Source organism: Pelophylax lessonae (genome assembly GCF_965119305.1).
Source record: "Pelophylax lessonae genome assembly, chromosome: 6".
In the NCBI taxonomy this organism is placed as follows: domain Eukaryota; kingdom Metazoa; phylum Chordata; class Amphibia; order Anura; family Ranidae; genus Pelophylax; species Pelophylax lessonae.
In genome coordinates, this window is record NC_138773.1 from 306757702 (window position 1) to 306784324 (window position 26623).

Below are 26623 nucleotides of genomic sequence, written 5' to 3' on the forward strand. Positions count from 1 at the left end.
CGCCCATGCTTGCAGCACGATAGTCGATATAGTCGATTCAGCCCTAGCCCATACCCACTTTTTTAAACACCCCATACATGGAAGAGCATTTTCTGCCTCTCAGATAAGTTCCCACAAACACTGTTGATCATTTTAGCAATCTGTAAGGGGGTAATTATTCCCACTGACCATCACACTAATGTATCATGAGTTGTAGATAAAAGTCATTTTTAGCAGGCGTTCCCTGAGACCAGAAAGTTATTTCAAGGGTGATTCTCTTACAGACAGACCCTATCTGCAAACTGTGTAGCAGCCTGCTGTTTTTATCTGGGAACTTCACAGGTCAGAAATGAAGCAAAGCAGGCAGCTACACAGTGTGCAGATAGAGGCTGTCTGTAAGAGAATCGATCAGAGCGGTGTGCTATGTGAGAGGAAGGAGGAGGGAGACAGGAGACAGCCCAGAGCAGACATTAACCAAACAGAAAAAAAAGAAAGGAGATGGATTCTAACAATGTCAGCATAAGAATCCAGAGAAGGCTGTAGCCCCTCTCGTAGAAATTTACCTTGATTTTAACAGAGGGGGTGCACTTCTCAGAGGGCTGGAAAGAGAATTATATATTAGCAGCAGACATGGGAGTAAGTCACACATGTGCAAGTCTGAAGTCTTAACCTTCAAGTCTCAAGCAAGTCCCAAGTTACTGTGGTGAAAAGCAAGGAAGTCAAGTCGAGTCCCTGCTAGAAGTGAAGTCAAGTCATTTATTTTGGTCAAGTCACAAATCAAGTCAAAATACTGATCTACCCCAATTTTCACCTTTAAATCAGTTAAAAGTCATCAATCAATGCGCCTGCACCGGCCCCGCTCGTCACTTCCGGTGCTAAACAGCTTCTGGGCATGCCCAGAAGCTGTGGAGGGATGATGCGCCCGCACCGGAAGTGACGAGCGGGGCCGGTGCAGGGCATTCTGGGAGAAGAGGACGCGCTGGCTTCAGCTGCCCACATCCGAGATGGCAGAGCTGGAGAAGAAATTTTCAAGGTAAGTATTTCTTCTAAAAGGTAAGTGCGACCCGGGACAGTTCAGAGGCTATCCATTGTGGAATGTACTAGCCCTGACTGTCCCAGGGGTATTTTTATCTAAATTCCCCCCGAGGCCGGAACTCAGCTTTAAGTCAAGTCATGTGACTCGAGTCCCCCACCTCTGAGTAGCAGCTCACAGCTTTTCTTAGGATGAAGAAAAAAATTGCAGCCACCATAACAAAGGTAAGCTTCAATATATTACATTTTTGTTCTTGGATTGCGTTCCTGATCTAGGCTGATAACACTGCTTCTCCATAGACACCGTACAGTGAATAAACATTGTCAGCGTAAAGTAACAACTTCGAAGAGTTCAATAACCAACAGCAATAAACTGAGTGAAGAAAGAAGTAAAACTGGCACATCTTGAAAACCACAAACCCTGAAATAATTGCATTTGCCTGCAAGAAGCCATTTGTTTTAATTATTTGAAAACATTGCTGTAAACGAGTGCATTGTGTATTTGAACAGCTACGTACAGAAAATATAAAACATTTTTTTATTATATCCAAAATTCAGACACAGCTACAAGCTCTGGAAGAATTGTAGAGGGGAAAACAGGCAGTGTATGGTGCATGCTTTGGCCCATTTGTGCTGCAGCTAGAACTCCAGAAATACTGGCTGGATTCATGTTATTCTCTAAACATTATGAAAGAAGAAGATCCTCCACCATCCAGAGACCTGGATAGTAATTAAGCAACAAACTCTTGGTCAACAAGAACATTTTTCTACAGTTCGGCCTTTGATGAAATATCTCGCTAGAGGAGATACCTGCGCTGCGTCCTTTACACAGAAGAGCTGCAAGTACGGTAACAGGAATTGTCCATTTGTGAGGCTGTGACAATGATGGGTTAGGAATCATCATCTGAAAAGTCCAAGTGCGTTTGCTGTATTTGTGTGATGCAGCTGTGTCTGGGATTCCTTTGCCAATGGTCACTGAGGAGGGAGTGGTATTCCTCTAGGGTCGGTGACCTGCCCCTCCTGCAGGTTCTTAACAAGCTGAGCCAGCCAGCGTTTGGTTGTGGTGTCATCCTTCAGGACCTGGGCGAATGTGGTGTCTTTCAGCTGGTCAGGTAGACATTGTCGCAGTGCTTCTCGTGCTCTGGAAGGAAACATGAAACAAAGCTTTCTCAATTTATCCATATGGTGATAAATATTTTTATAGTACACGTACAGCAAGCATACCAAGACATTACAGCAAGCATATACATTACAAGCATGTAGATCAGGGGTGTCAAACTCAATTTCATTGTGGGCTACATCAGCATTATTTTTGCCCTCAAGGGGCCAGTTTCATCTGTAAGACTAGATCTCCAGAGCACCCTACCCTCCCTAAAATCAGATGCCATGAGTCCCCCACACTCCCTTAAATCCCACTGCACCCCCCTTACCATGTGCTACAAGACTCTGGTCCGGCCACACCTGGAGTATGCCGTCCAGTTCTGGGCACCAGTCCTCAGGAAGGATGTGCTGGTACTGGAGAGAGTCCAGAAAAGGGCAACAAAAATAATTAGGGGAATGGAGGATCTCAGCTATGAGGAAAGACTGCAAGCATTGAACTTATTCTCCCTGGAGAAGAGACGCTTGAGGAGGGATATGATATCAATGTACAAATACTGTACTGGTTACCCTAGCATAAGGAACAAACTTTTCAGAGAAAGGGAATACAATAAGACATGTGGCCACTCACTAAAACTAGAGGAAAAACGGTTTAACCTTAAAATACGTAAGGGGTTCTTTACTGTCAGAGCGGTAAGGATGTGGAATTCTCTTCCACAAGCAGTGGTATCAGCAGGGAGCATCGATAGTTTCAAAAAATTATTAGATGGGCACCATAACCACTTAACGTCTAGCCACGTAGACCTATGTCGGCTGACTTTGCGTGGTTGTACTGGGGTGATGCCTCTAGCTAGAGGCATCATCCCTGTACTGTTTTTTAGAGCCGGCAGTCAGCTTTCCGGCTGTAATGAGCGATGCGGCTCGGGAGCTGCTCGATCGTTACTCGCCCCCCCCCCCCCCCACGGCTTTGCCCGGGTCTCCCACGTCCGCCGGCTGGATGGAGTCCCGATCAAAGCCGGAAGCGGAAGTCTCCGATGATGTAACCCGGAGGCGGCGTCCATGACTTCACGTCCGGGTTACTCTGTTGCTAAAGGCAGCAGATTCAAAAAGTGACAGTATTCAAAAATGCAGTTTACGCCGTTTTGAATACATGGAAGTGTAGTGGAGGGGTTTGGGGTCTTTTAGACCCTCGATCCCTCCATAAAGAGTACCTGTCACTGCATGTTGCTGTCACAAGGGATGTTTACATGAATGCTTGTTGAAAGGACAAGAGGCCCAGTAAAATGGCCTTCAACTCTGGAGAACTTATTGGCCTCTATCTTGGACCACGACCCTTGTACAGTATGGTCGTCTAGATGGGACCCCAGCCCCACGCACCTGCATCCGTGGACAGCTGTTTAAAGGAAAAGACAGGCCCATTGTCAGATTGACTAGGTTTCGCCACCACCAGAGAGCCCTCTTCACCCTTGCGGCAATCCTGATTGCCTTCTCTAGGGGCTCTAGATGTGACCATTTCTGTGGGATGTCCGTCTGGAGAGGGCGAGAATATAGTCTGGCTCACTGGACCGCTGGTATGGATGCGGTAAGCAGCCCTAGTGTTGCCATAGGCAACCGAACCATGACGGTTAGGTTGGTCTGAATCTGACCCACCGTTGAATGGACCTTTACTATTTTTTCTTGAGGGAGAAAAACCTTCTGAAGTACTGAATTTATCATGTACCCCAAAAAAGCGAACCTCCTGTGCTGGAATCAAGTTTGACTTTTCCAAATTTAGGAGCCATTCCAAGCTTTTGAGGTAGGACTGGGTCTACTGTAGGTTTTCTAACCTCTGACTTCTGGAGTCTGCGAAGAGCAAGAGGTCATCTAGATAAAGGACAATGGAGATACCCCTCAATCTCAGCGGTTCCAACGCTTCCACCATCACTTTTGGGAACACTTTGGGGGGGAAAACGACAGACTGAAGAGAAAAGCCCTGAATTGAAGATGCCATGCCGATTCCCTACGTTGACAGCAAGCCGGAGAAGATTTTGACAAGTCTGAGCTATTTGGAATGTGTAAATAAGCATCCTCTTTAGATCTAACGAAGTCATGAAACACCCTGGGGACAGAAGCTTTATCACAGAGTAGATTGTGTCCATCCTGAAATGTGTTTGTACCGTATTGATATGTTTAGAATCTTTAGGCATAGGATCATTCAATATTTGCCAGAGGGTTTCTTTACCAAAAAGGTGTGTAAATAGATGGCCCGGCCTTCCTGTTCCTTGGGGACTTGGATTACAACTTCCTGTTGCATCAGCTCCTGTAAAAGGGACATCATTGCGGAAGCTTTCTCTTTGTCCTTTGGGAGAGGGGTGACATAAACCCTGCTTGGGGGTGTTTCCGAGAACTCCAGGTTGTAACCCCTGGCTAAGATTGTCCTGACGAAGGGACTTGAGGTGATTCACTCCCATTGTGGGAGGAAAACCGATAACCTTCCTCCCATCAGGAGAAGGCTATCATTGACTTATTTGCTTTTGGCGGACTGACATGGGGGTTTGAAAAGCACCCCACCTCTTCCCTTGCCCCTCTCGGGGGACCACCTAGTCTTCTGGTCCTGTTCCCTACCTCTCTGGGACTGAGGAACAGAACGTACATTTTTCTTTAGAGGCTGTTTCTTTTTAGAGGGTAAAGCTTTCTTCCTATCAGCTGTTCTATCTAGGACTGTTTTCAGACCTGGAAATCCCCAGAAAACAGTAATCAACTTTTTTTACCGCACACACGTAGCAGAATACATATTGGCCCGAATTTATGAAGAAATTTGATTTTTTTTTTTATTGGATGGGTTTTATAGCATAAAAAAAAAATGTTTTTTTCTTCTTATTGGATATTAAAGTTCCAGTGTAGTAACCTTTTAATGACATCTGCTTTAGGAATCTGCTTTGTTCTCAGGATTTATTAGAAATATGTAGTTCACTGACACATAGAACTCTATTCACCATCTCAGCAGACAATGGTAATGACATATTTCATAAAATGGGCTGCTCCTTTGACCTTAACCACTTGACCTCCGGAATATTTACCCCCTTCATGACCAGGTCATTTTTTGCGATATGGCACTGCGTTACTTTACTTTAGCTGACAATTTCGTGGTTATGTAACACTACACAAAATTTGTCCTTTTTTTTGGTGGTATTTGATCACTGTTGCATTTTTTTGTTTTTGCGCTATAAACAAAAAAAACAAAAAAACAAAAAAAAAAACAGACAATTTAAAAAAAAGAATTATATATATATATATATTTATTTATTTTTTTTCTCTGGATAATGTATAGAGTCTCCTGCTCAGGAGAATTTCCCTCACTTGTTGTCCTGAGGATATCTCCTTCCAGAAATCCCATCTTGGGGAGCTATCAATGGGACTGGGGCCACCTTGGAAACATAGGTGAGAAAGAGAAGAGAAATGGCAGAAAAGGTCAAGTTTGGCCCTCTATAATTTCCCTCTACCTTCTACTTCAGTGACAACAGTAAACAGTGAGATTTCCCCTCACTTTTTGTCCTGATGATGTAAAAAAGGGACAATTCTCAAGCAAGCTGGAGATGAATTTCCCACCTGGACCTCAAGGAGAAAAAACAATCTTTTTCCATCTAAGTAGAACCTTCACTAGTTCACTAAAAGGCTTTCCAGTCTTGCTTTTTTTGCAAGCATCCCGAACAGAACGTACCGTGGATTATCAGACAGGCGGAGATAACAGCGGACAACGTGCTTCAGTAGTCTGGCAGACGGCTCTTTGGAAAGCTGCAGAACCATTTTACCCTGAATAAGAAGTTAAAATACATTAATATTCTGCCATTTTCAAAGAACACTGCAAATACTGTATTGTTTTACCTTAGAAGATAGGAAGATAGAAGAAGAACACACTATGGTGCAGTCTGAGGTACAAAGAAAAAGGCAAACCCGCTCTGGTAACCTGTACGTTTTTCTTTCAGTGACTGAAAACAGTCAGCAGGTAGGCTCATGTGGGCGCCAGTGAATGTAATGGCATTTTTTTGGGGGGGGGGGGGGGGGGCTATTTAGAAACACTTAGACTTTAGAACTACTTTAAAAGTAAAAGAAACACTCACACAGTCTCCACTACAGCACTGCCCCTGACCTCCTTGGTCCAGTGCCAGCTACTCTCTTTAGGGCAGAATGACATGCCAATATCCTATGAGCCCAACCCCTCATTTTAATTCCATCAGACTGGATTTACTGTACTCCAGGACTGAGCACCAGTAGGCAGGCAAATAGTGGAGTTCTGTTTAACGCATTGGTTATATGTGGTTTCCTGTGCCATTTAGGAGGTCACCCCAACTCACATATACAGTAGATGGTAACACACCTGTTCTACAGCACACCATAAAGCACAGGCACTGTGGTGCCAAAACATAGTGCACAATGCACATGCTGCACTGACTGCTAGTTCAAAGTCAATGGGCAGCATAAAAACAACACGCATTAAAAAATACAAAGAGGAAAGGGCTGCCAACACTTTAGATATGCCTACACCTAGGGAACTTGTAGCAGCTGTAAAGAATATAGAAAGAAAACATTACCAAAATCATAGCAACATGGGAGAAGCGCTCGTAGGTCTGACAAATGTAGGCCAAGCCAGTGTCATCAAGCAGAATCTTCTGAAGGATAAAAGTGGCTACCTTAAAAGTGAAGTAAATAAGAGATTATTAAATTGGGACATGCAGATGGAAGAGAAGTCATTGCTTTGAAATATGAAGACAGCTGCACAGACAGATGGAGTTTTAATCAGGAGGTAATAGATATGAGACAGGAAGAAGCCATGGACAATAAACATGGAGGAGGGTAAAGAGCCTAATTGCTGGAAAGTAACAATTTCTCTAAATAGAGATAATGGGAAGGAAAGAAAAAAAATCTTACAGTTTTAGAGAGTTCACTTCCAGATTCCATAATACGAAGACACAGTGGAATAATTTCTGTGGTCAGCAGGAAATTGATGACCTCTTGCTCATCTGTTTTCACCAGAGCTCCTGTTACCAACAGTAACGAGATGGTTATTAAACTTGGACATAATGCATAGAACATTAGGATACAAATAAAAACTAGATTTAAATCTCCATATCTCAGGAGTACTGCGAAATTCTAAAACTGCAATAAAATAAAAACTAATTTAAAGTGAATATGTAAGTGGTTCCTGCGCTATCCTGGAAAATTTAAATCACTTCTTAATGCTGCACCACGGAACTGACATAAACCAGTATAAAAATCAATTATAAGGGGGTGATGGTGCGCTTCAAGGAGGTGCCCAAACAACCGGAAGTGACGTGACGGAGCGATGTCCCCATAGCGCTGCTATGCTGAGTTTATGCTGATAACAAGAAATTTAAATGTAAGTGCAATACTTTATTTGTGGAATAAATTGTTTATAATACTGCACCATGATGGCCCTCTTTATTTGATGAGCCCCTGAGGTCGTGGCAGTAAATGAAGAACCCACGATACAAGGAGTCCTAAATAAGGAGCCCTAGAGATATACCAAAGATCGGGAATATACACAGGACCCCTTAGGAAGGTCCCGGGAGCCATAAGGAACCACGCTAGAGGAAAAGGCACACAAACACAGGCGTTTTATTTCTATATTTGAGGTGAGAATTTAGAGCACCTAGAAGTGACACCTGGTGGAGGAAATTAGTCACTACACCTTATTTGCACGGAAGCACTTTTGTGGATCGTTTAGATTGGGATTGAAGACCTTTGTTTGATTGGACAATTCTTGACTATTTTAAGTGGACTTTTTTTAATCACACATTCTGGCAATATTCATGATATTTTGGAATTTATATAATTTAAAGCACCAAGCACTTTAGAGATTGATTTTATCACGTTTTAAATGTTTTTTTACAATTTGGATTGAAGCACATTCACTACACCTATATATATTTTATTAAATTAATAATTTTAATTCATCCTTGAAGCGCACCAATCACCCCCATATAATTAATTTAAAGTGAATCTTCCAACCCAGCGACAAGGTCTGCTTTTTCAGTTTGCGCCCCCTTCCCTAAAACGCTGCATAGACCCTAGATGAAGAGTCCTGGAGGGTGGATGATCAGAAATACAATGCCTTTTGCATGTAAGCCAGCCCCCACATGTTGGTGTTTTACCTGTGTACTAAGTCATGTGTTTAACTTAAAGCGGAGTTCCACCGAAAAGTGGAACTTCTGCCGATCTGCTTCCTCCGCCCCTCTAGTGCCACATTTGGCACCTTTCAGGGGTGGAGGGGGGCGGGTATTCGTTTTTGACAGGTACCCTTTCCCATTTCCGTGGCGCTGGCCCTCGGACGTTTGGCTCCCCCTCCTCCTTCCCCCGCCGCTGGGCCAATTATAAAGCACAGCACGCTTTGCGCATGTAGGGAGCCAGCTGTGAAGCCTAAAGGCTTCACTGCCAGTTTCTCTCACAACGAATGGCGGCGGCAGCCAATCAGAAAATCAGCAGGTATGCTGAAACTGCGGGCTCCCTGCACAGGTAAGTGTCTATATATTAAAAGTCAGCAACTATAGTATTTGTAGCTGCTGACTTTTCTTTTTTTTTTTTTTCCCCAGCTGGAATACCGCTTTAAAAAAGTGATTGTAAAGGTCCATTTTTTTTTTATAAATAAAAAATATATGTTATATACTTAACTGCTGTGTAATGGTTTTGCACAAAGCAGCCCTGTCCTGTGCCTTGACATCTTCTGGCATCCCTTGCCGGCGCTCTTGGCTCCTCCTCATTTTTAAGTGCCCCATAGCAAGCAGCTTGCTTGGGGGGGGTACTCTTGCGGGCTCAATCCCAAGCTGAGCTGTGTGCATCTATAGACACACCGACAGACACAGCACCTAACTGTATGCACCTAAAGGAGGGACAGGGCCAATAAGTGGTCGGAAAAAAACCTGCTTCCTTCAACTGAGGAATTCACGTGTCTAGTGGCGCAACACGTCGGGCGGAGCCGAGTGACTTTCAGTGGAATCTAAACTGGACAGTAGCGAAGCGCGCTTTGTTTATGCGAAGTATGAGTCATTTATTGTGAGTGCATTTCTTTGTATATTCACTGAATTCAATTAATCAGTTCTTTGGATGTACTACTACTACATACGTCCAAAGAGTGAACCTTTAATCAGTAGCAAATCAGTTTGTGCAGGTATGGTTTAGCCGGCCCCTGGCTTGAAAGTGATGCGGCAGCTCCATAGCTGCCGATCACTTTCACAGAGTCAGCGGCATGGTGAGCCCCCGTGGATCCTGGGCTCTCCTGCTCTTGCCGGGAGCCCGGGAACACAACCGTCAGCTAGGGGAGGGAGAGCGATGTGAGTGAGGCAAAACTATGCCTTGATCTCACATGTAAACAATGAAACCGTAAGCGATGAGGATTTAGTCACTTCCAGTTTTTATACGCACCCTTTCCTGGCCAACACAGCTATGGAACACATCTAACCAAGCCGATCTGTACTTGGTTAGATAGTGCGAAGGGCAGGGGAGACATCGGGGTCTATGAGACCCTTAATGTCTTCATAAAGAGTACCTGTCACCTGCCCAATGCCATCACATGGGGGTTCAATAACCCCTTGTGAAACCAATCAAGTAAAAATAAATAAAAAAATAAGTTTTAGAAAATAAAATAAAATGTATTAAAATAATAATTGGCGTAACCCCCGTTGCCCTGCACACAGGAGCAATAGCAAGCCCAGGGTGCGTGCGTATATGTAAACCGTGGGACATATCGTCGTGAATGTCAGAGTGAGAGCAATATTTTTAGCACAAGAGCTCCTACTTAACGCTACACTGCTGAGCTGTAAAGACTTTTAAAGCGTCACCTATAGAGATTTTTGGGCATTGTAGTTTTTTGGCCTCTTGCCGCCAGCATTTACCACTCTAACAGCGGCCAGGGGATCTTCTTCCAGCGCCTGCTGTCACAATTTCAAAACACGGTTGTGCAGCTGCGTCATTCATTCACAGATTCCTGTGGATGAATAGACTACGAAGTGACCTCAGCCATTGCAACCCTCGATTAAATTCAAGAGTGCCAGATTGTATAAAGGGGTACCTACGTCCTAGTCATAATAAATATATATATATATATATATATATATATATATATATATATATATATATATATATAGAATGGAGGCAGAATGGACTTTTATGGTACCATAAACGCTGGACATAAACGGGGAATACCAATCTTATATATAAAAATATAAATTTATTAAATCACCATAAAATCATTTGTGAAGAACACATACATATAAACAAATATTATAAAAAACAGTACATCACATTTGAAAAAGCTCTGTAATAATACCACGGATGGAATAACAAAGAGCAGTATAATAACCGCAATGAACATCCTAGTAGATTATGCCCGACATGTTTAGCGGGGTCTAACCGCCTCCTCAGTCACGACTTCAGGGAAGGAGAAGCCTTTGACATTGGGTGCTGGCAGACTTACTGATATTAGTGTTCCACCTTCCCAATATTGGATGAGAGATAGGGGCAAATGCTTACCCTCAGCATGATAGGAGGTCTGCGGGGCTACCTATCCCTATGACCTCCAGAACAGCTTTTATCTTGAAATTATCCATGAATTAAAGGGCCATCACCTTTTTTGTGACTAGATCTTGGGGTTTAGTCCCTCTTCTCTCCATATCCTCTTCATATGTGAAGTCATTTTTATTCTCAACTTTGGGAAAGTCTTTGTCTCAATCCAGGAAGTTTGGAAATTCCCATGGTTATTCCTATACAGGCTCCCATATCTGCCGGGGGAGGCATTTGTTTGATGTCAGCTTTCTCGCACCCACCCTGTATCCTGCCCTACCCTGGATGATGAATCAAGCTCTCTTTAAAAAAAAGATTTCTTAAAGCCCCTGAGGAAGCGGTTCGACCCTGCGAAACATGTCGGGCATAATCTACTAGCATGATGTTCATTGCGATTATACTGCTCTTTGTTATTCCATCTGTAGTATTATTACAGAGCTTTTTCAGATGTGATGTACTTTTTCATATGATTTGTTTATATGTATGTGTTCTTCACAAATAATTTTAAGGTGAATTAATAAATGTATATTTTTATATATAAGATTGGTATTTCCCCATTTCCAGCGTTTTTACGGTACCATCAAATTCCATTAAAGTACATTATGCCTCCATTTGTCTTCTATAGCTTCTAGTTATCAATGAACTGGGAGGACACTGCTGAGCGTCCTCATAGTCAATTGATCTTACTGCAATTTTAGAAACTACCTGCCTGTATCAGAAGTACGGACAGACAGTGTACTGACAGCCTGCAGGAACCAGGCTTTGCACCCACGATCTGCAATGTAAAAAAATAATGCTCCTTTCACACGAATGATCCGATCAGATCCGCCTGTCAGTTTTTTAGGCGGATCTGATTGGATACTTAATGCATCCCTATGGGGCAGCGGGTGTCAGCGGAGACATGTCCTCTGACACCTGCTGCCATCCGCATCCGATCCTGTCCGTGAAATCCGGACAGATGGAAACTCTATTTTCCATCCGTCCAGGGGATCGGATGAGAGCGGACAGGCAGAGAGAGCAGCGGGGCTCTGACACCTCCCTCTCCACACACAGTGCGGAGATGGAGCGGTCATCCACCTGCTCGATCCCCGCTGAGCAGAGAACGGTCCACACCGGACAGCGGACCATGTGAAAGGAGCCTAAATCAGCATTTATTTTTTTTTTTTTTTAAAAAAAGGTGAACTTCTACTAAATAAGAAATCTTGGCAACAGATTTGTTACAGCTCCTGTCATAAATAAAAAAAATAATAAACTCTGCTTTCTCTGAATATAGGAAAGAACAGAACAGATCCAACTAAATAAAAAGGAAAGGCTATAACAGTATTTAGCCTATTCCTGTCCACATCGGTTGATGTATACATTTCCCAGAGAAGATGTCAAGCCATACTCTGTTTGAATACTTTGCTGATCGAGGGAAAACACGGTCTCCAGATATCGATGAACTTACCGATTACTCCAAGGCTGGTCAGCCTCAGGTATTCAAAAGGCCGGGTTTTGCTGACGGTGTGCAGGAAAGGGTATAAGAACAATGGAATATGTGCTGCAAGAAAGGCAGATCTGGGACAGAGACAAAAAAAGCAAAAAGTTATTATTTTTTAAAAGGGCATAGAGTTACAGCAAAACAAATCTTAAAACATTAAAAAATTGCAAGGAGGCAGCTCTTGTCAAATCTGTTCTGCAAGACATACTTACCTGCCAGCTCGCAGCTCACTCTGGTTGTGGTGACATGAATGACTTCTGTAAACATACATGAGATAGGTCACCCCCCCCCCACCCGCTAGCCATTCAAGAAGCCAAAAACCCGGCACACAGGTTTAGCTCGGGGAGAAGAGGACAGTGTCTGTTGAGGAATGTAACTGTCACATCGCTGGAAGGTGAGTATTTTGTGGAGTGTAGTTCTGCTTTAAGGGTCCATTCACACTAGTGGTTGAGGACGCAATAAAGCACCGTGGTTGAGCTGCATTTTTACCGTCCCCCAACTGCTCCCCTTTAGCTACAGAGGCAGCAGCCTGGGGTGTACACATGCCACGGCCTTGATGCTTTGCGGCTGCAGCAAGAATTATACCCCGTTACCTTCAGTGGGCTTAACGCCCACTGAGTATGATCCAATCAAGTGAATAAGCAGCTCTTCAAGAGTCCTGTAACCGCATGCAATGACCACACTTGTGGTGCGCTTGTGCTGAGTTTAAGGGGTTAAAGCAGACGGTGAGGAGGTGATGAAATGCCCCCTTACCACCTGTCAAATGTGCTCTCTGAAGAGAGATCTAAATGCAGATCACTCTTCAGAGAGAAAAGCTAGCATGAGAGCCCGAATACTTCCACATCACTGATTCTTATTCTCTGAAGGCCTTAGCTGACTGCAAAATATTCAGCTTTTAATCATCGACCTGTCCTCCATTGGTAGATCACTTTTCATCACAGTTTCTATGAATGGCAGAGCTTGGTAGGCACTCTTGAGTACCGGTCACAGCTCTCTCTATTCTAGCCAACAGCTGAAAGGACATATTGAGTCGTGTCATGTTCCTTGTGCCTCATTTTTTTTTGTCTAATCTTAGGAGTTAACCACAATTTTCTATGAAGTTCTATTTTGGGAAGCTGGACACTGGAATTCGTTTGATGTTAAAAAAACTCATTGGAATTAGCTCCGCCCTCCACAGTCAATAGATATCAGCAGACGGCTCTCTTCCAACACGGTTTCTGACTGAATGATTCTGTGAAATTAGTCCCTTCTTGAGCCAAACAGGAAGTGAAAGGAAATCCTTGCAACTTAAGGGAACTCCTTGGGGACCCCCCAGAACTAGTGTCCCCATTGGCACATTTCCCCCTCTATTAATTTTCTGGGGACAACTCAACATTTGGGGTTTTCTTTTACTTTCAATAATGGTAAAAACAGGACAAATGGAGAGGGTGAACCTCCCTAACTGGGGTACAGAAAGCAATAAAAACTGGCAGGGACTCTAATCCCTCTCCACTCTATCCAAAACTAAATAAGAGTTTTGCCTTTAGTTAGGCCCCTTTCACACAGGCGATCCGATCAGCCTGTCAGTTTTTCAGGCGGACCGGATTGGATGCTCCATGCATCCCTATCGAGCGGCGGATGTCATCTATCTGATCCAATCCTGTCCGTGAAATCCGGACGGATGGAAACCCTATTTTCCATCCAACTGGCGGATCCGATAAGAACGGACAGGTGGTCCGTTCTCATCCAATCTCCTCATAGAGGACAGCAGGGATCTGACAGCTCCGTCTCTGCACACAGAGCGGAGACTGAGCTGTCATCCGTCTGCTCAGCGGGAATTGGCGGATCGATGCCCCGCTGAGCAGAACGGACTCTCTCGATGGAACGGACCCGTGTGAAAGGGGCCTTATAAGAAGCAAACTCCAATCACTCAGGCTCCTCCTGGCTTCCCTTAAACCACCCACCCAACCTCTGCCATTGTCCACTATCCAAACCTAAAATAAAAGTTTTGCCTTTAGTTATACTTTAATATCGCTAAAAACGTACTATGTAACAACATTTGCTTCTCAGTATTTTTTTTCTTTAGAGGGGGTGGGGATTTGCTCATACTGTGTATCCTTGTATTACTGTTATGTAAGGGGACGGCATTTCACTGGTCATTCACCTATGGGAGGGGGGACTCTAAAACTGGTATACACACACACACACACGCGACGAGGCCGTTTTATTTTCTTGTTTTTCTTTTTATGTTAAATTGTAATAACTGTTGCTTGCAATTAGTTTAAACTGCTGTGTTGTAATGTTAACCTTTCAAAAAACAAGAATTTTGTACAAAAAATAATAATAAATAAATATATATATATATATATATATATATATATATATATATATATATATATATATATATATATATATATATATATATATATATATATATATATATACACATACACACACACACATATACATATACACACACACACACACACACACACACAGTGGGTACGGAACGTATTCAGACCCCCTTAAATTTTTCACTCTTTGTTATATTGCAGCCATTTGCTAAAATCATTTAAGTTCATTCTTCTTCCTCATGAATGTACACATAGCACCCCATACTGACAGAAAAACACAGAATTGTTGACATTGTTGCAGATTTATTAAAAAAGAAAAACTGAAATATCACATGGTCCTAAGTATTCAGACCCTTTGCTGTGACACTCATATATTTAACTCAGGTGCTTTCCATTTCTTCTGATCATCCTTGAGATGGTTCTACACCTTCATTTGAGTCCAGCTGTGTTTGATTATACTGATTGGACTTGATTAGGAAAGCCACACACCTGTCTATATAAGACCTTCCAGATCACAATGCATGTCAGAGCAAAGGAGAATCATGAGGTCAAAGGAACTGCCTGAAGAGCTCAGAGACAGAATTGTGGCAAGGCACGGATCTGGCCAAGGTTACAAAAAGATTTCTGCTGCACTTAAGGTTCCTAAGAGCACAGTGGCCTCCATAATCCTCAAATGGAAGTAGTGTGGGACGACCAGAACCCTTCCTAGAGCTGGCCATCCGGCCAAACTCAGCTATCGGGGGGAGAAGAGCCTTGGTGAGAGAGGTAAAGAAGAACCCAAAGATCACTGTGGCTGAGCTCCAGAGATGCAGTCAGGAGATGGGAGAAAGTTGTAGAAAGTCAACCATCACTGCAGCCCTCCACCAGTCGGGGCTTTATGGCAGAGTGGCCCGACGGAAGCCTCTCCTCAGTGTAAGACACATGAAAGCCTGCATGGAGTTTGCTAAAAAACACCTGAAGGACTCCAAGATGGTGAGAAATAAGATTCTCTGGTCTGATGAGACCAAAATAGAACTTTTTGGCCTTAATTCTAAGCGGTATGTGTGGAGAAAACCAGGCACTGCTCATCACCTGTCCAATACAGTCCCAACAGTGAAGCATGGTGGTGGCAGCATCATGCTGTGGGGGTGTTTTTCAGCTGCAGGGACAGGACGACAATCGAGGGAAAGATGAATGCGGCCAAGTACAGGGATATCCTGGACAAAAACCTTCTCCAGAGTGCTCTGGACCTCAGACTGGGCCGAAGGTTTACCTTCCAACAAGACAATGACCCTAAGCACACAGCTAAAATAACGAAGGAGTGGCTTCACAACAACTCCGTGACTGTTCTTGAATGGCCCAGCCAGAGCCCTGACTTAAACCCAATTGAGCATCTCTGGAGAGACCTAAAAATGGCTGTCCACCAACGTTTACCATCCAACCTGACAGAACTGGAGAGGATCTGCAAGGAGGAATGGCAGAGGATCCCCAAATCCAGGTGTGAAAGACTTGTTGCATCTTTCCCAAAAAGACTCCTGGCTGTATTAGATCAAAAGGGGGCTTCTACTAAATACTGAGCAAAGGGTCTGAATACTTAGGACCATGTGATATTTCAGTTTTTCTTTTTTAATAAATCTGCAACAATGTCAACAATTCTGTGTTTTTCTGTCAGTATGGGGTGCTATGTGTACATTCATGAGGAAGAAGAATGAACTTAAATGATTTTAGCAAATGGCTGCAATATAACAAAGAGTGAAAAATTTAAGGGGGTCTGAATACTTTCCGTACCCACTGTATATATTATATATATCTATCAGCATGACAGATTGTGTAACATGTTGATAGTAAAACAAGAAATTTCCCCATTAACAAAAAACACACACATCAGAGTAAGGCCCTTTCACACGGGTGGACCAATTGGGTACGCCTATCCATTTTTAGGCGGACCCGATCAGGCCATCCATTGCCCTCTATGGAGTAACAGATGCCGCTCCTATCCAAAAAAAAAAAGAGATGGATGGGGGGGGGAATCCATTCCCCATCCATCTGGCAGATTGTTTCCATCTGACCGCCCATGGAGGAAAGCGAGCTGTGTCCGCTGATGCAAAACGGACACAGACCTGTCATCCGCCTGCTCAGCAAACAGATTCCCCGCTGAGGAGGTGGATCACTTAGAGTCCGCCCGTCTTAAAGAGTCCGCCCATCTGAAAGGGGCCTAAAGAGAAAACATCATATAGCTAACCACAGGCGTCCAATTCCTACCTGGTCTCCGGGTGTGACGCCACACATTGTAGCAAGGCCAGTGCATTACACACGCGGTTGGACTGATGTGCTGTCAGGGTAGGTGGGTTTATTGATGGGTAGATATTTACAATTTCCTACACAAAACACCAGAAAAAAAAAAAAAAATCATCATCTTATTCACAGGCATCAAAAATCTAAAAAGGTGTCACATTACAGAAATAAAGATAAATTACGCCAACCCATACATTTCATAGGTTAGCTAACGTTATTCTAAATAAAGGATTTAAAAAGCCTTATTAATTTTTTTGCTTTATAATAAACATGTTATACTTACCTGCTCTGTGCTAAGATTTTGCACAGAGCAGCCTTGATCCTCCTCTTTAGGGGGTTTCCCGTCTGTTCCTGGTTCCTCCTCTTCTGTGAGTGCCCCTATAGAAGGCCGATTGCTTCCTATGGGGAGACTCGTGTGGGCTCAATACGAAGCTGTGCTGCCTGTGTCTTTAGACAAAGGCAGCGTGGCCCCGCCTGAATTTAAAGTCAGCAACTACAAAATTTGTTCCTCTTTAATTTGTCAAAAAAACATTAACAAGGTAACAAAAACTGGGAGCCCCAGTTATATAAAATGTCATGGAATGCATATAATAGTATTCTGTCAAATAATGCGAGTGTTTAGCCATAATGAAGGTTCAGAGAATTAGTAAAATTTTAAGGAGGAGGTAGTAAAGAAGTCAGCAATAACCGGCATTACAAAGGATTTACAATGTGAAAAGATTCTTGGAAAGAAAATCTGGTAATGTCTTTTTTTTTTTTCTTTTAGAGCCGGTTCACACTGGGGCGACTTGTCAGGCGACAAGTCGCCTGACAAGTCGCCTGCCATAGATTAGCACAGGACCCGTTCTAATAGGAGCGTTCTAATAGTGTCCCCATTAAAAGATTTCACCTCTATTACTTTTTTTTGGGACAACCCAAAATGTGGAATAAATCTAAAGGAAAAAATCTAAATACAATTGTATAGTGTGTATGGCCCATTATATAGCGCCAACAGCTTGCGCAACACTTTACAAAGTGAGGGAGGACAATAAAGTTACAATACAATTCAATACAGGAGGAATTAGAGGGCCCTGCTTGTTAGAGCTTACAATCTAGAAGGGAGGGTCAAGTGAAAGAAAAAGGCAATAACCGTGGGAGATGGGCTGATGGAGAAAATGGAAGTATAGTTGTTAGGTGTGGGTAGGATAGGCTTCTCTGAAGGGGAGGTTTTCAGGTATTGTCTAAAAGCTAATAGAGTAGGAGATAATCAGACAGATTGGGGTAAGGAGTTCCATAGGATTAGAGAGGCTCTGGAAAAGTCCTGGAAGCGAGTATGGGAGGAGGTGACGAGGGAGCTAGAGAGCAGGAGGTTTTGATAGGAACGAAGAGAGCGATTAGGTTGGTATTTTGATACTAGGCTAGTGATGTAGCTGGGGACTAAGCTGTGGATGGCTTTGAGGCCCCTTTCACACTTGTGCGACTTTTCCTGCGACTTGGGACTGCGAAGTGACATGCCATGATTTCCAATCAGTACCGTTCATATCTGTGCGACTTCCAAGTCGCAACGACTTCAAAGTATTCCCTGCACTACTCTGGTCTGACTTTGGTGTGTTTTGAGGTCCATATGCCTCAAGATTACACAGACATTGCTTCAAGTTCAGTCAAAATTGTGTCTAGGCCGCACAAGCGTGAAAGGAGCCCGAGTTATACTTTAAGCTATAGATCAGTGATTTTTTTTTTTGTAAACCGCACCAGGGACGCTACTTACCAGTGATTTAGTGTGTCCTATGTGCTGGTGGCTGCTTAGTCCTCAGATACAAACCCCCATAGGGCAGGTGACAGGTACTCTTTATGGAGAGATGTCTCCCCTGCTGGCCAAAGCATATAACTGAGCAGTGGTGATCTTCTAGTGCTACTGGGGATAATATCAGCGACTGAACCTGTGACAGGCACTCAGCAAGGGCCAAGTATGCCCCGCCCTGTGCGCTCTTCATAGCACCTATACTATGGATTCGCACAATGCAAAGTGCTGGAGGGGGCGGACTTTTCATTCATCCACCTGTCCCCCAATTACAGAATGCTTTCATTGTGGCAACCTATAGTACAGGTGCTGTGAATGGAGCACAGGGCAGAATGGTCAGGCATAGCTGGTAATTTTGACAAATGCCTTGTCATAGGCGTAGCCACTAATAATAACCCCCCATAGCACTGGAAGATCACCACTGCGGGGGTATCTGGAGTAGAGGACTGAGGATTTCAACATTAAACAGCAGTAACCACCACATGACACACACTTCATTGCATCCCATGTGCTGTTAAAAAAAAAAAAAAAAAAAAAAAAAACAAACACACACACACTAAACTATAGCTTTAAAATGTTCCTAAACCCAGGAGCCTGCAGTCACTATATCTGGTCTCCCCAGGAGCCTGCAGTCACTATATCTGGTCTCCCCACGAGCCTACAGTCACTATATCTGGTCTCCCCAGGAGCCTGCAGTCACTATATCTGGTCTCCCCAGGAACCTGCAGTCACTATATCTGCTCTCCCACAGTAAACAGAACATGGAAACGCAATTATTTTAGTAAATATAAACTGCTAAATACCTTTTCTCATCAGCAGTATATAGCAGTCTTGTGACTTCTATCAGTGTCTGGTTAAAGCTTGTAGGAGGAGTTTTCATTCTCCTCTGACTGCCCTATGAGGCTGCAGGACCCCTGAGCCTTTGTCTGGACAGTGCTGATTGGTGCTGCGCCGACCACATGAACCCTTCCAAAAAGAACTTTCTAGCAATGCACATCAAACTGAGCATGTGCAGAGTGCTTCCAAAGCTCTGTACTATCAGCAGATGGATCGGGGACCATGGAAGAAGGGGAGTATCAGAGAAGACAGGATCCAACAGCCTTTTTACACAATGCAGAGGATTGACCCCTTAGGTTCCACATTGAGCAGAACAAGCATGCTGTACTGCATATACACACTGATTTTACTGTTGTGGGTTTAGTAACACCTTTTATAACCCTTTGACTTGCTAAGCATTGTAACCGTGTAACTAGCAAATTGTGTAAATGGATGCTTAAAGTGACATTAAAGCTTAGTCTTTATTCAAAAAGAATAACAAACACATTATACTTACCTGCTCTGTGCAGAGTTTTTTTTACAGAGCAGCTCCAATCCTCTTCTTTTCGCGTCCCCCGTTGGGAGCTTCTGGCTCTTCCCCCTTGAGCAGTGCCCCAAGAGAAAGCTGCTTACCCTGGGGGCACCACTGTGTGCTGGCTCCAGAGCTGCTGCTCTATGCGTCCATAAGACACAAAGCTGCGGCTTGGCAGCCTCCCCTGCTCTCTCCTCATTGGTTCACTGGCTTTAAAAAAACACGATGGGCTCCCGCTGCGGTCTCAGCCAAGAAGGAGGGAGAGTCCCTGGGACAGCCGAGACTATTGTGAACATTGCCAGATCTAAGGGAGCTCAGGTAGAGATTGGGGAGGGGGGGGGGGGAGGTGCCGCTACACACAGGTTTTTTTTACCTTCATGCATAGAATGCAAAAAATTTAGGTTTTGAAAAGCTGACAGATCATGGATATATGCCTAACAGACTTGGGGAGGCAGGGAAGTAAGAGTTGTTAACTCAAGTGGCTGCATTGACAGGTACAGTTGAAAGATTTACCCATCATTGTGTAGGGATAGTAGCCAATAAATCCTGCAAAAATACTGGTCCAAACAGAATGAATACAAGTAGAACTTAGTAAGGACAAACTTCAGAAGAATGATTGAAGACCAAGACCAACTGAACTACACCAACAAATCTAAATTATCTGTGTTAAAACAAAATGTAGTGGGTGAGTATTATGTGAGATAGGACTGTTAGTGTAGCCTTTAGAATAGTGTCAGTATTCTACACATAAAAACCTGTTATAGTACACAGGGGAATATCCAATTCACATAAAAGAAACAAACCTGTAACAGTGCTGCAATAGTACCAAATGAGTGCCACAGCATGGGCGCGAGATCAGGGACAGATTCCCGCTTCTTGCTGAGCTCCAGCAGAGCATTCTCCCGAGTTTCTGGGCTTGATAATTCATTGATCCATTGATAAATCTTCTCTCGGTCAACAGGGGCAAGTGCTGCTGGCACAGGCTGTATAATATGGAAATAAAAAACAGATGAAACCTCTGACTGAGTTCTAAAGAATAACAAAAAATGGAAGGAATATGAATTGCTACAATTTGATATATAATGATTGAACCGAGTACCACAGTGGTTGCTTTAGCTAGAACAGAATGAAGGATGAGCCAAACCTAGATATTTGCTTAAAGTGGAGTTCCACCCTTAAAAGTAATTTTTCCCCATCTGCTTGCTTCCGATACCTGAAAAATAAATGGATAATCACGCTTTTTTTTTTTCTTCTTTACTTACCTTGTTTTAGAAGAAAATATACTCACCTTAGTCTTCCTCCCTCTGTGGCCACGGCCCGCGCCGTCACTTCCTGCTCACATTGATTCCTGGGAGCTGAGCGTCATCGCTCCCAGTAATCAATGCGCCTGCACCAGCCCCGCTCGTCACTTCCGGTGCAGGCGCGTCATTCACTGCTAAACAGCTTCTGGGCATGCCCAGAAGCTGTGCAGGAATGACGCGCCTGCAGCGGACATGACGAGTGGGGCCGGTGCAGGGCATTCTGGGACAAAGAGGACATGCTGGCTTCACCTGCCCACACCTGAGATGGCAGCTCTGGACAAGACATTTTCGAGGTAAGTATTTCTTCTTGCAGGTAAGTGCGACCCGGGACAGATCAGAGGTTATCCATTGTGGAATGTGCTAGCCCTGACTGTCCCGGGGGTATTTTTATTAAAAAAACATTTCCGAGGGTGGAACTCCGCTTTAACAAGCTTACATCTCGTCATGTAGGATAGATGGGTCTGTTATGCCCCGTACACACGTTCTGATAATCGGACGATTAATCGTTCGCATTTTGTTGCATGATACTAACATCGAATTCAACAATGCGTACAAACCGTATGATTTTTGTCGTACGATTCTGGAAAAGCTTCCTTGTTGCTTAGCTACGTATCAGATGGTGCAAAACAAAAACAATGGCAGCCAGGCTTCTTCCGTGCTATTTTAGTGTTTCTGAGCATGTGCGGTCTTTGTCGATCGATTTTTAGCAGATGCATAGTGTACTGATGAAACGATTGTCGTTCGCGAGGCTGTCGTACGACAGAAGTTTTCCTGTTTGTCCCTTTGGATTTTGCTGGATGAACTGTCGTGATCGGCTGTCGAAAGTTGTGTACTAAGGATCAGATTATAGTGCGATCAGGTTAAAAGCGAGTTTTGTCGTACGATTATTGGAACGTGTGTACGGGGCATTCGGATTTTGTTGGACCAACTGTCGTGATCTGCTGTTGAAAGCTGTGTTCAAGTGATCAGATTATCGTGCGATCAGGTCGAAAGCGAGTTTTATCGTACGATTATCGGAACGCGTGTACGGGGCATTAGTGTCACAAGCCTATATGTAAATCAGGACGGTCTGTTTCACTGGTTTCTCCTGGAAAAAGTGAAGGGGATGACTGTATGTCACTGGTTTAACCATCAAAAAACGAAGATGCTGTATTACCAGTGTATTCTTTCTAGTCAAACAGATTTTATGTGTTGCACCTGTATATAGAAGGAACTACAAGAGTCCGCATGTTCCCTGACAGGGTTTTCTCGTCCCTCCTTCAGGGGACCTCTGTTCCCAGGTACTCAGGAGTCTATATAGACATCATAAGAGCATACCCACTTCCTTGGAGAGGGGGTGGGTCTACTTGTTTTACCTTTAATCAGGGTTCTTCTTATATTGCTCTAGGTAGGTCTGCTTGACTTACTTTCTCAGGGGTCCCTATATATATATATATATATATATATATATATATATGTCTTCAGGAAGAACCCTCCTGGTCTCACTATTCTCAGGAGTCCCTTTATATGGTCTCAGGTAGGGTCTCCTTGACCACCTTCCTCAAGGATCTCAGATCTACACAACATAAGGGTCTCCTAATCTTCTCAAGAGGGTGTCCTCGTCCTCCTCTTAAGGGTTTCCCTATCTTCTTCTCAGGGGGTGTCCCCTCCATCTCCCTTCCTTCCCCTAACTCAGTCGACATTGACCAGTTGTGGAGATACCCAGTCCATCATGGAATTAGTAGTGTGTGCACTATACTTCATACAGTGCCCTGCAAAAGTATTCAGCCCCCTTGGCATTTTTCGTGTTTTGTTGCCTCACAACCTGGAATGCCCTCCTTGCCCGGTCCGTGAGTTTTGGTGGGCGGCCGTGTCTTGGCAGGTTTGCTGTTGTGCCATGTGCTTTACATTTGGTTACGATAGATTTGATGGTGCTCCTGGGGATCAAAGATTTGAATACTTTTTTTTATTACCTAACCCTGACTTGTACTTCTCAACAACATCGTCCCTTAAGGCCCGTACACACGCACCGATTGTCGGCCGTAAATATTCGGCCAACGTCCGATCGGCCGATTGTTGGCTTGTTAGTATGATGCTCCCGACAACCGACTCCGACTTTTCGGCCGAACAAAATCTGGTCTGCATGCTATAAAATTTTTGTAGGCCAGCACCAGAACGGACGATTGTTCCTCAGTCAGTACAGAATTCGGCCGACAAAAGCCAGATGAGCAAGACTGGGCATGCTCAGAGAAGAAAAAACACACAGAAAATTAACCATCACATGACATCACTTCTGCAGTGGGCTGTTGTTGGCCGACAAAATTTGTGTGCAGTCTAGAGCACTTTTCAACCAACACAACAGCACTGGACAAAAGACGGCCGATCGTTCGGCCGACAATCGGTGCGTGTGTACGGGGCTTTACTTGTTTGGAGAGTTCCTTGGTCTTCATGGCAGTGTTTGGTTAGTGGTGCCTCTTGCTTAGGTGTTGCAACCTCTGGGGCCTTTCAAAAAAAGGTGTATATGTAATGACAGATCATGTGACACTAAGATTGCACACAGGTGGACATAATTTCACTAATTAGGTGACTTCTGAAGTTAATTGGTTGCACCAGAGCTTTTTATGGGCTTCGTAAACCAAGGGGGTGAATACATACGCACATGCCAATTTTCTGTTTTCTATTTCTAAAAAATAGTTTTATGTATCTATTTTTCTAATTTAGCTACACCAACTTAGACTATTGTGTTCTGATCTATCACATAAAATTCAGATTAACAAAACATTGAACTTAAAGGCTGTAATGTAACAAAACAGGTAAAAAGTCAAGGGGCGTGAATACTTTTGCAAGGCACTGTATCTTCCAATTCTTTCTACATAGTTAAGGAATGGTTTCCGGGTCCGGTATTTTTATTTATTCCTTTTGGTGTTCTTATTCTCCCCTCCCGGGTCTCCCCATCGTCTTCTCAGAGGGTGTCGTCCTCTTTTCTTAAGGGTCTCCCCATCTTCTCCTTAGAGGGTGTTCTTGTTCTTCCCTCACGGGTCTCCCCATCTTCTCCTCAGGTGTCGACCTTGTCCTCCCCTCACGGGTCTCTCCAACTTCTCCTCAGCGGGTGTCCTTGTCAGCTCCTCACAGGTCTCCCCATCTTCTCAGGGGGTGTCCTTGTCCTCCCTTCATGGGTCCCCCCATCTTCTCCTCAGCTGATGTCCTTGTCATCCTCTCACGTGTCTCCCCATCTTCTCCTCAGCGGGGTGTCCTTGTCCTCCCCTCACAGGTCTCCTCATCCTCTCCTCAGAGAGTGTCCTTGTCCTCCCCATCTTCTTCTCAGGGAGTGTCCTTGTCCTCACCTCACAGGTCTTCCCATCTACTTCTCGGGGGGGGGGGGGGGGGGGTCCTAGCCCTGCCTTCATGGGTCTCCCCATCTTCTCCTCAGTGGGGCTGTCCTTGTCCTCCCCTCACAGATCCCCCCCATCTCCTCAGGGGGTGTCCTTGCCCTCCCCATCTCCTCAGGGGGTGTCCATCCTCCTCTCACAGGTCTCCCCCATCTTCTCCTCAGCGGGTATCTCTATCTTCTCTGGGGGATGTCTTTGTCCTATCAAGGGTCAACCCATCTTCTCCTCAGCAGGTCTCTCTTTTACTCAGGGGGTGTCCTTGTCCTCTCCATCTTCTCAGCGGGTGTCCTTGTTCTCCCCATCTTCTTCTCAGTGGGAGTCCTTGTCCTCCCCCCCCCCCATGGGTCACCCCATCTTCTCAGTGGGTGTCCTTGCCCCTCCCCCACAAGTCACCCCACCTTCTCCTCAGCGAATGTCCTTGTCCTCCCCTCACGAGTCTCCCTATCTTCTCCTCAGCGAATGTCCTTGTCCTCCCCTCACTGGTCTCCTCAGGAGGTGTCTTTGTTCTTTCTTTCTGCATTGGTCAGCTTATCGTCTCCTTAGGGGATGTCCTTGTCCTCCCTTCATTGGTCTCCTCAGAGGATGTCCTTGGTCTCCTCAGAGGATGTCCTTGTCCTCCCGTCATTGGTCTCCTCAGAGGATGTCCTTGTCCTCCCGTCATTGGTCTCCTCAGAGGATGTCCTTGTCCTCCCGTCATTGGTCTCCTCAGAGGATGTCCTTGTCCTCCCCTCATTGGTCTCCTCAGAGGATGTCCTTGTCCTCCTGTCATTGGTCTCCTCAGAGGATGTCCTTGTCCTCCCGTCATTGGTCTCCTCAGAGGATGTCCTTGTCCTCCCGTCATTGGTCTCCTTATCTTCTCCTCCCCTCATGGGTTACCCCATCTTCCCCTCAGGGGCTGTCCTTGTCCTCCCTTCACTGATATCCTCAGGGGGTGTCCTTATTCTTTCTGTATTGGTCAGCTTATCGTCCCCTCAGGGATCTTCCCATCTTTTCACCAGGGATTGTCCTTGTCCTCCCCTCAGGGGGTATCCTTGTTATTTCCGCATTGGTCTCCCTATCGTCCCCTCAGGGGAGGTCCTTGTCCTCCCCTCTCAGATCTCCCCCATCATCTCCTCTGGAAATTGTCCTTGTTCTCTGCTCATTGGTAAGTTCATCTTCTCCTCAGGGGTGTCCTCGCCTCAGAGGGTGTCCCCATGTTCTCCTCAGGTACCCCCCATAATTTCTTTGAGTGGGGGATGGGGGGGGGGGGGTGTTACTTTTCCTACCCTCAGAAATCCTCCCATCCTGGACCCCCCCAGACATAATTCCCTGACACAATGATTGTTATTTGTACCCGTGGGACAATTCTCAGCTCCCTTCACTGACAATCCGGCCCATTGTGTCACATAAAGTTGAATACGTTTTGTACGGAGTGGAGAGGGATTAGAACCCAGGTTTGTGTTTTTGCAGTCTGTGTCCCCGTCAGGGAGAGTCACCCTCTCTACCTCTTCTGTTTACCATTAAAAGTGCATCCTAATAATTGTGGTGTCACCAGATAAGAAACTGAGGAGAAACCTTTTTAATGGGGACACCTGTGGGATATCCCTCACTTCCTGTTTTGGCTTTGAGACAGGAAGTGAGGAGAAATCTCCCCAATGGGACACAGATGCCAAAAAACTAAAACACTCTGACAGGGATATTAACCCTCCCTCACTCACTCTATGCAAAGCGAGCACGGATTTCCCCTGAGTTCTACTCTCATATCTCAGTGACTGGATCCATATGTGGTCTCTCCATTCCCTCAGAGACCTCCATGACACCTCGGGGTCCCCCCCCCGTGCTCTCCTGAAGGGCCCCTGGCTCTATGTTTGCTCCCAGGCCTCACTCACCGCCGCCGTGGCCAGGCTGTGCATGTTCGGAGCCTCCCCCAGGCTCTCGTCTGTCCGGGTCCGCTCTTCCTCCGCCTCCCCCTCTCCAACAACAACCGGCGCCCGGCCCCTTCCGCTGACGTCAGCGTTTCACGTGACCGGGGTACAGAGAGTCCGGTCAAACGCTCCTCAATTCCGGGGAAACACCGTATAGCGCCCCGGTGATT

General features: G+C 44.8%; 1 protein-coding gene across 1 annotated transcript; it reads right to left on the bottom strand.

Annotated features, from left to right (window-relative positions):
* Positions 1-1534: 1534 nt before the first annotated feature.
* Positions 1535-26574, bottom strand: CNOT9 (CCR4-NOT transcription complex subunit 9). Its single transcript, XM_082260114.1, has 8 exons — positions 26418-26574; positions 20684-20863; positions 16720-16835; positions 12113-12222; positions 7018-7127; positions 6681-6779; positions 5810-5901; positions 1535-2152 (listed from the first exon to the last, which is right to left on the bottom strand). Exons 1-8 carry the CDS (start codon positions 26439-26441, stop codon positions 1984-1986), a joined length of 900 nt encoding a protein of 299 aa, XP_082116240.1. The 5' UTR covers positions 26442-26574; the 3' UTR covers positions 1535-1983.
* Between the last annotated feature and the right edge of the window lie 49 nt (positions 26575-26623).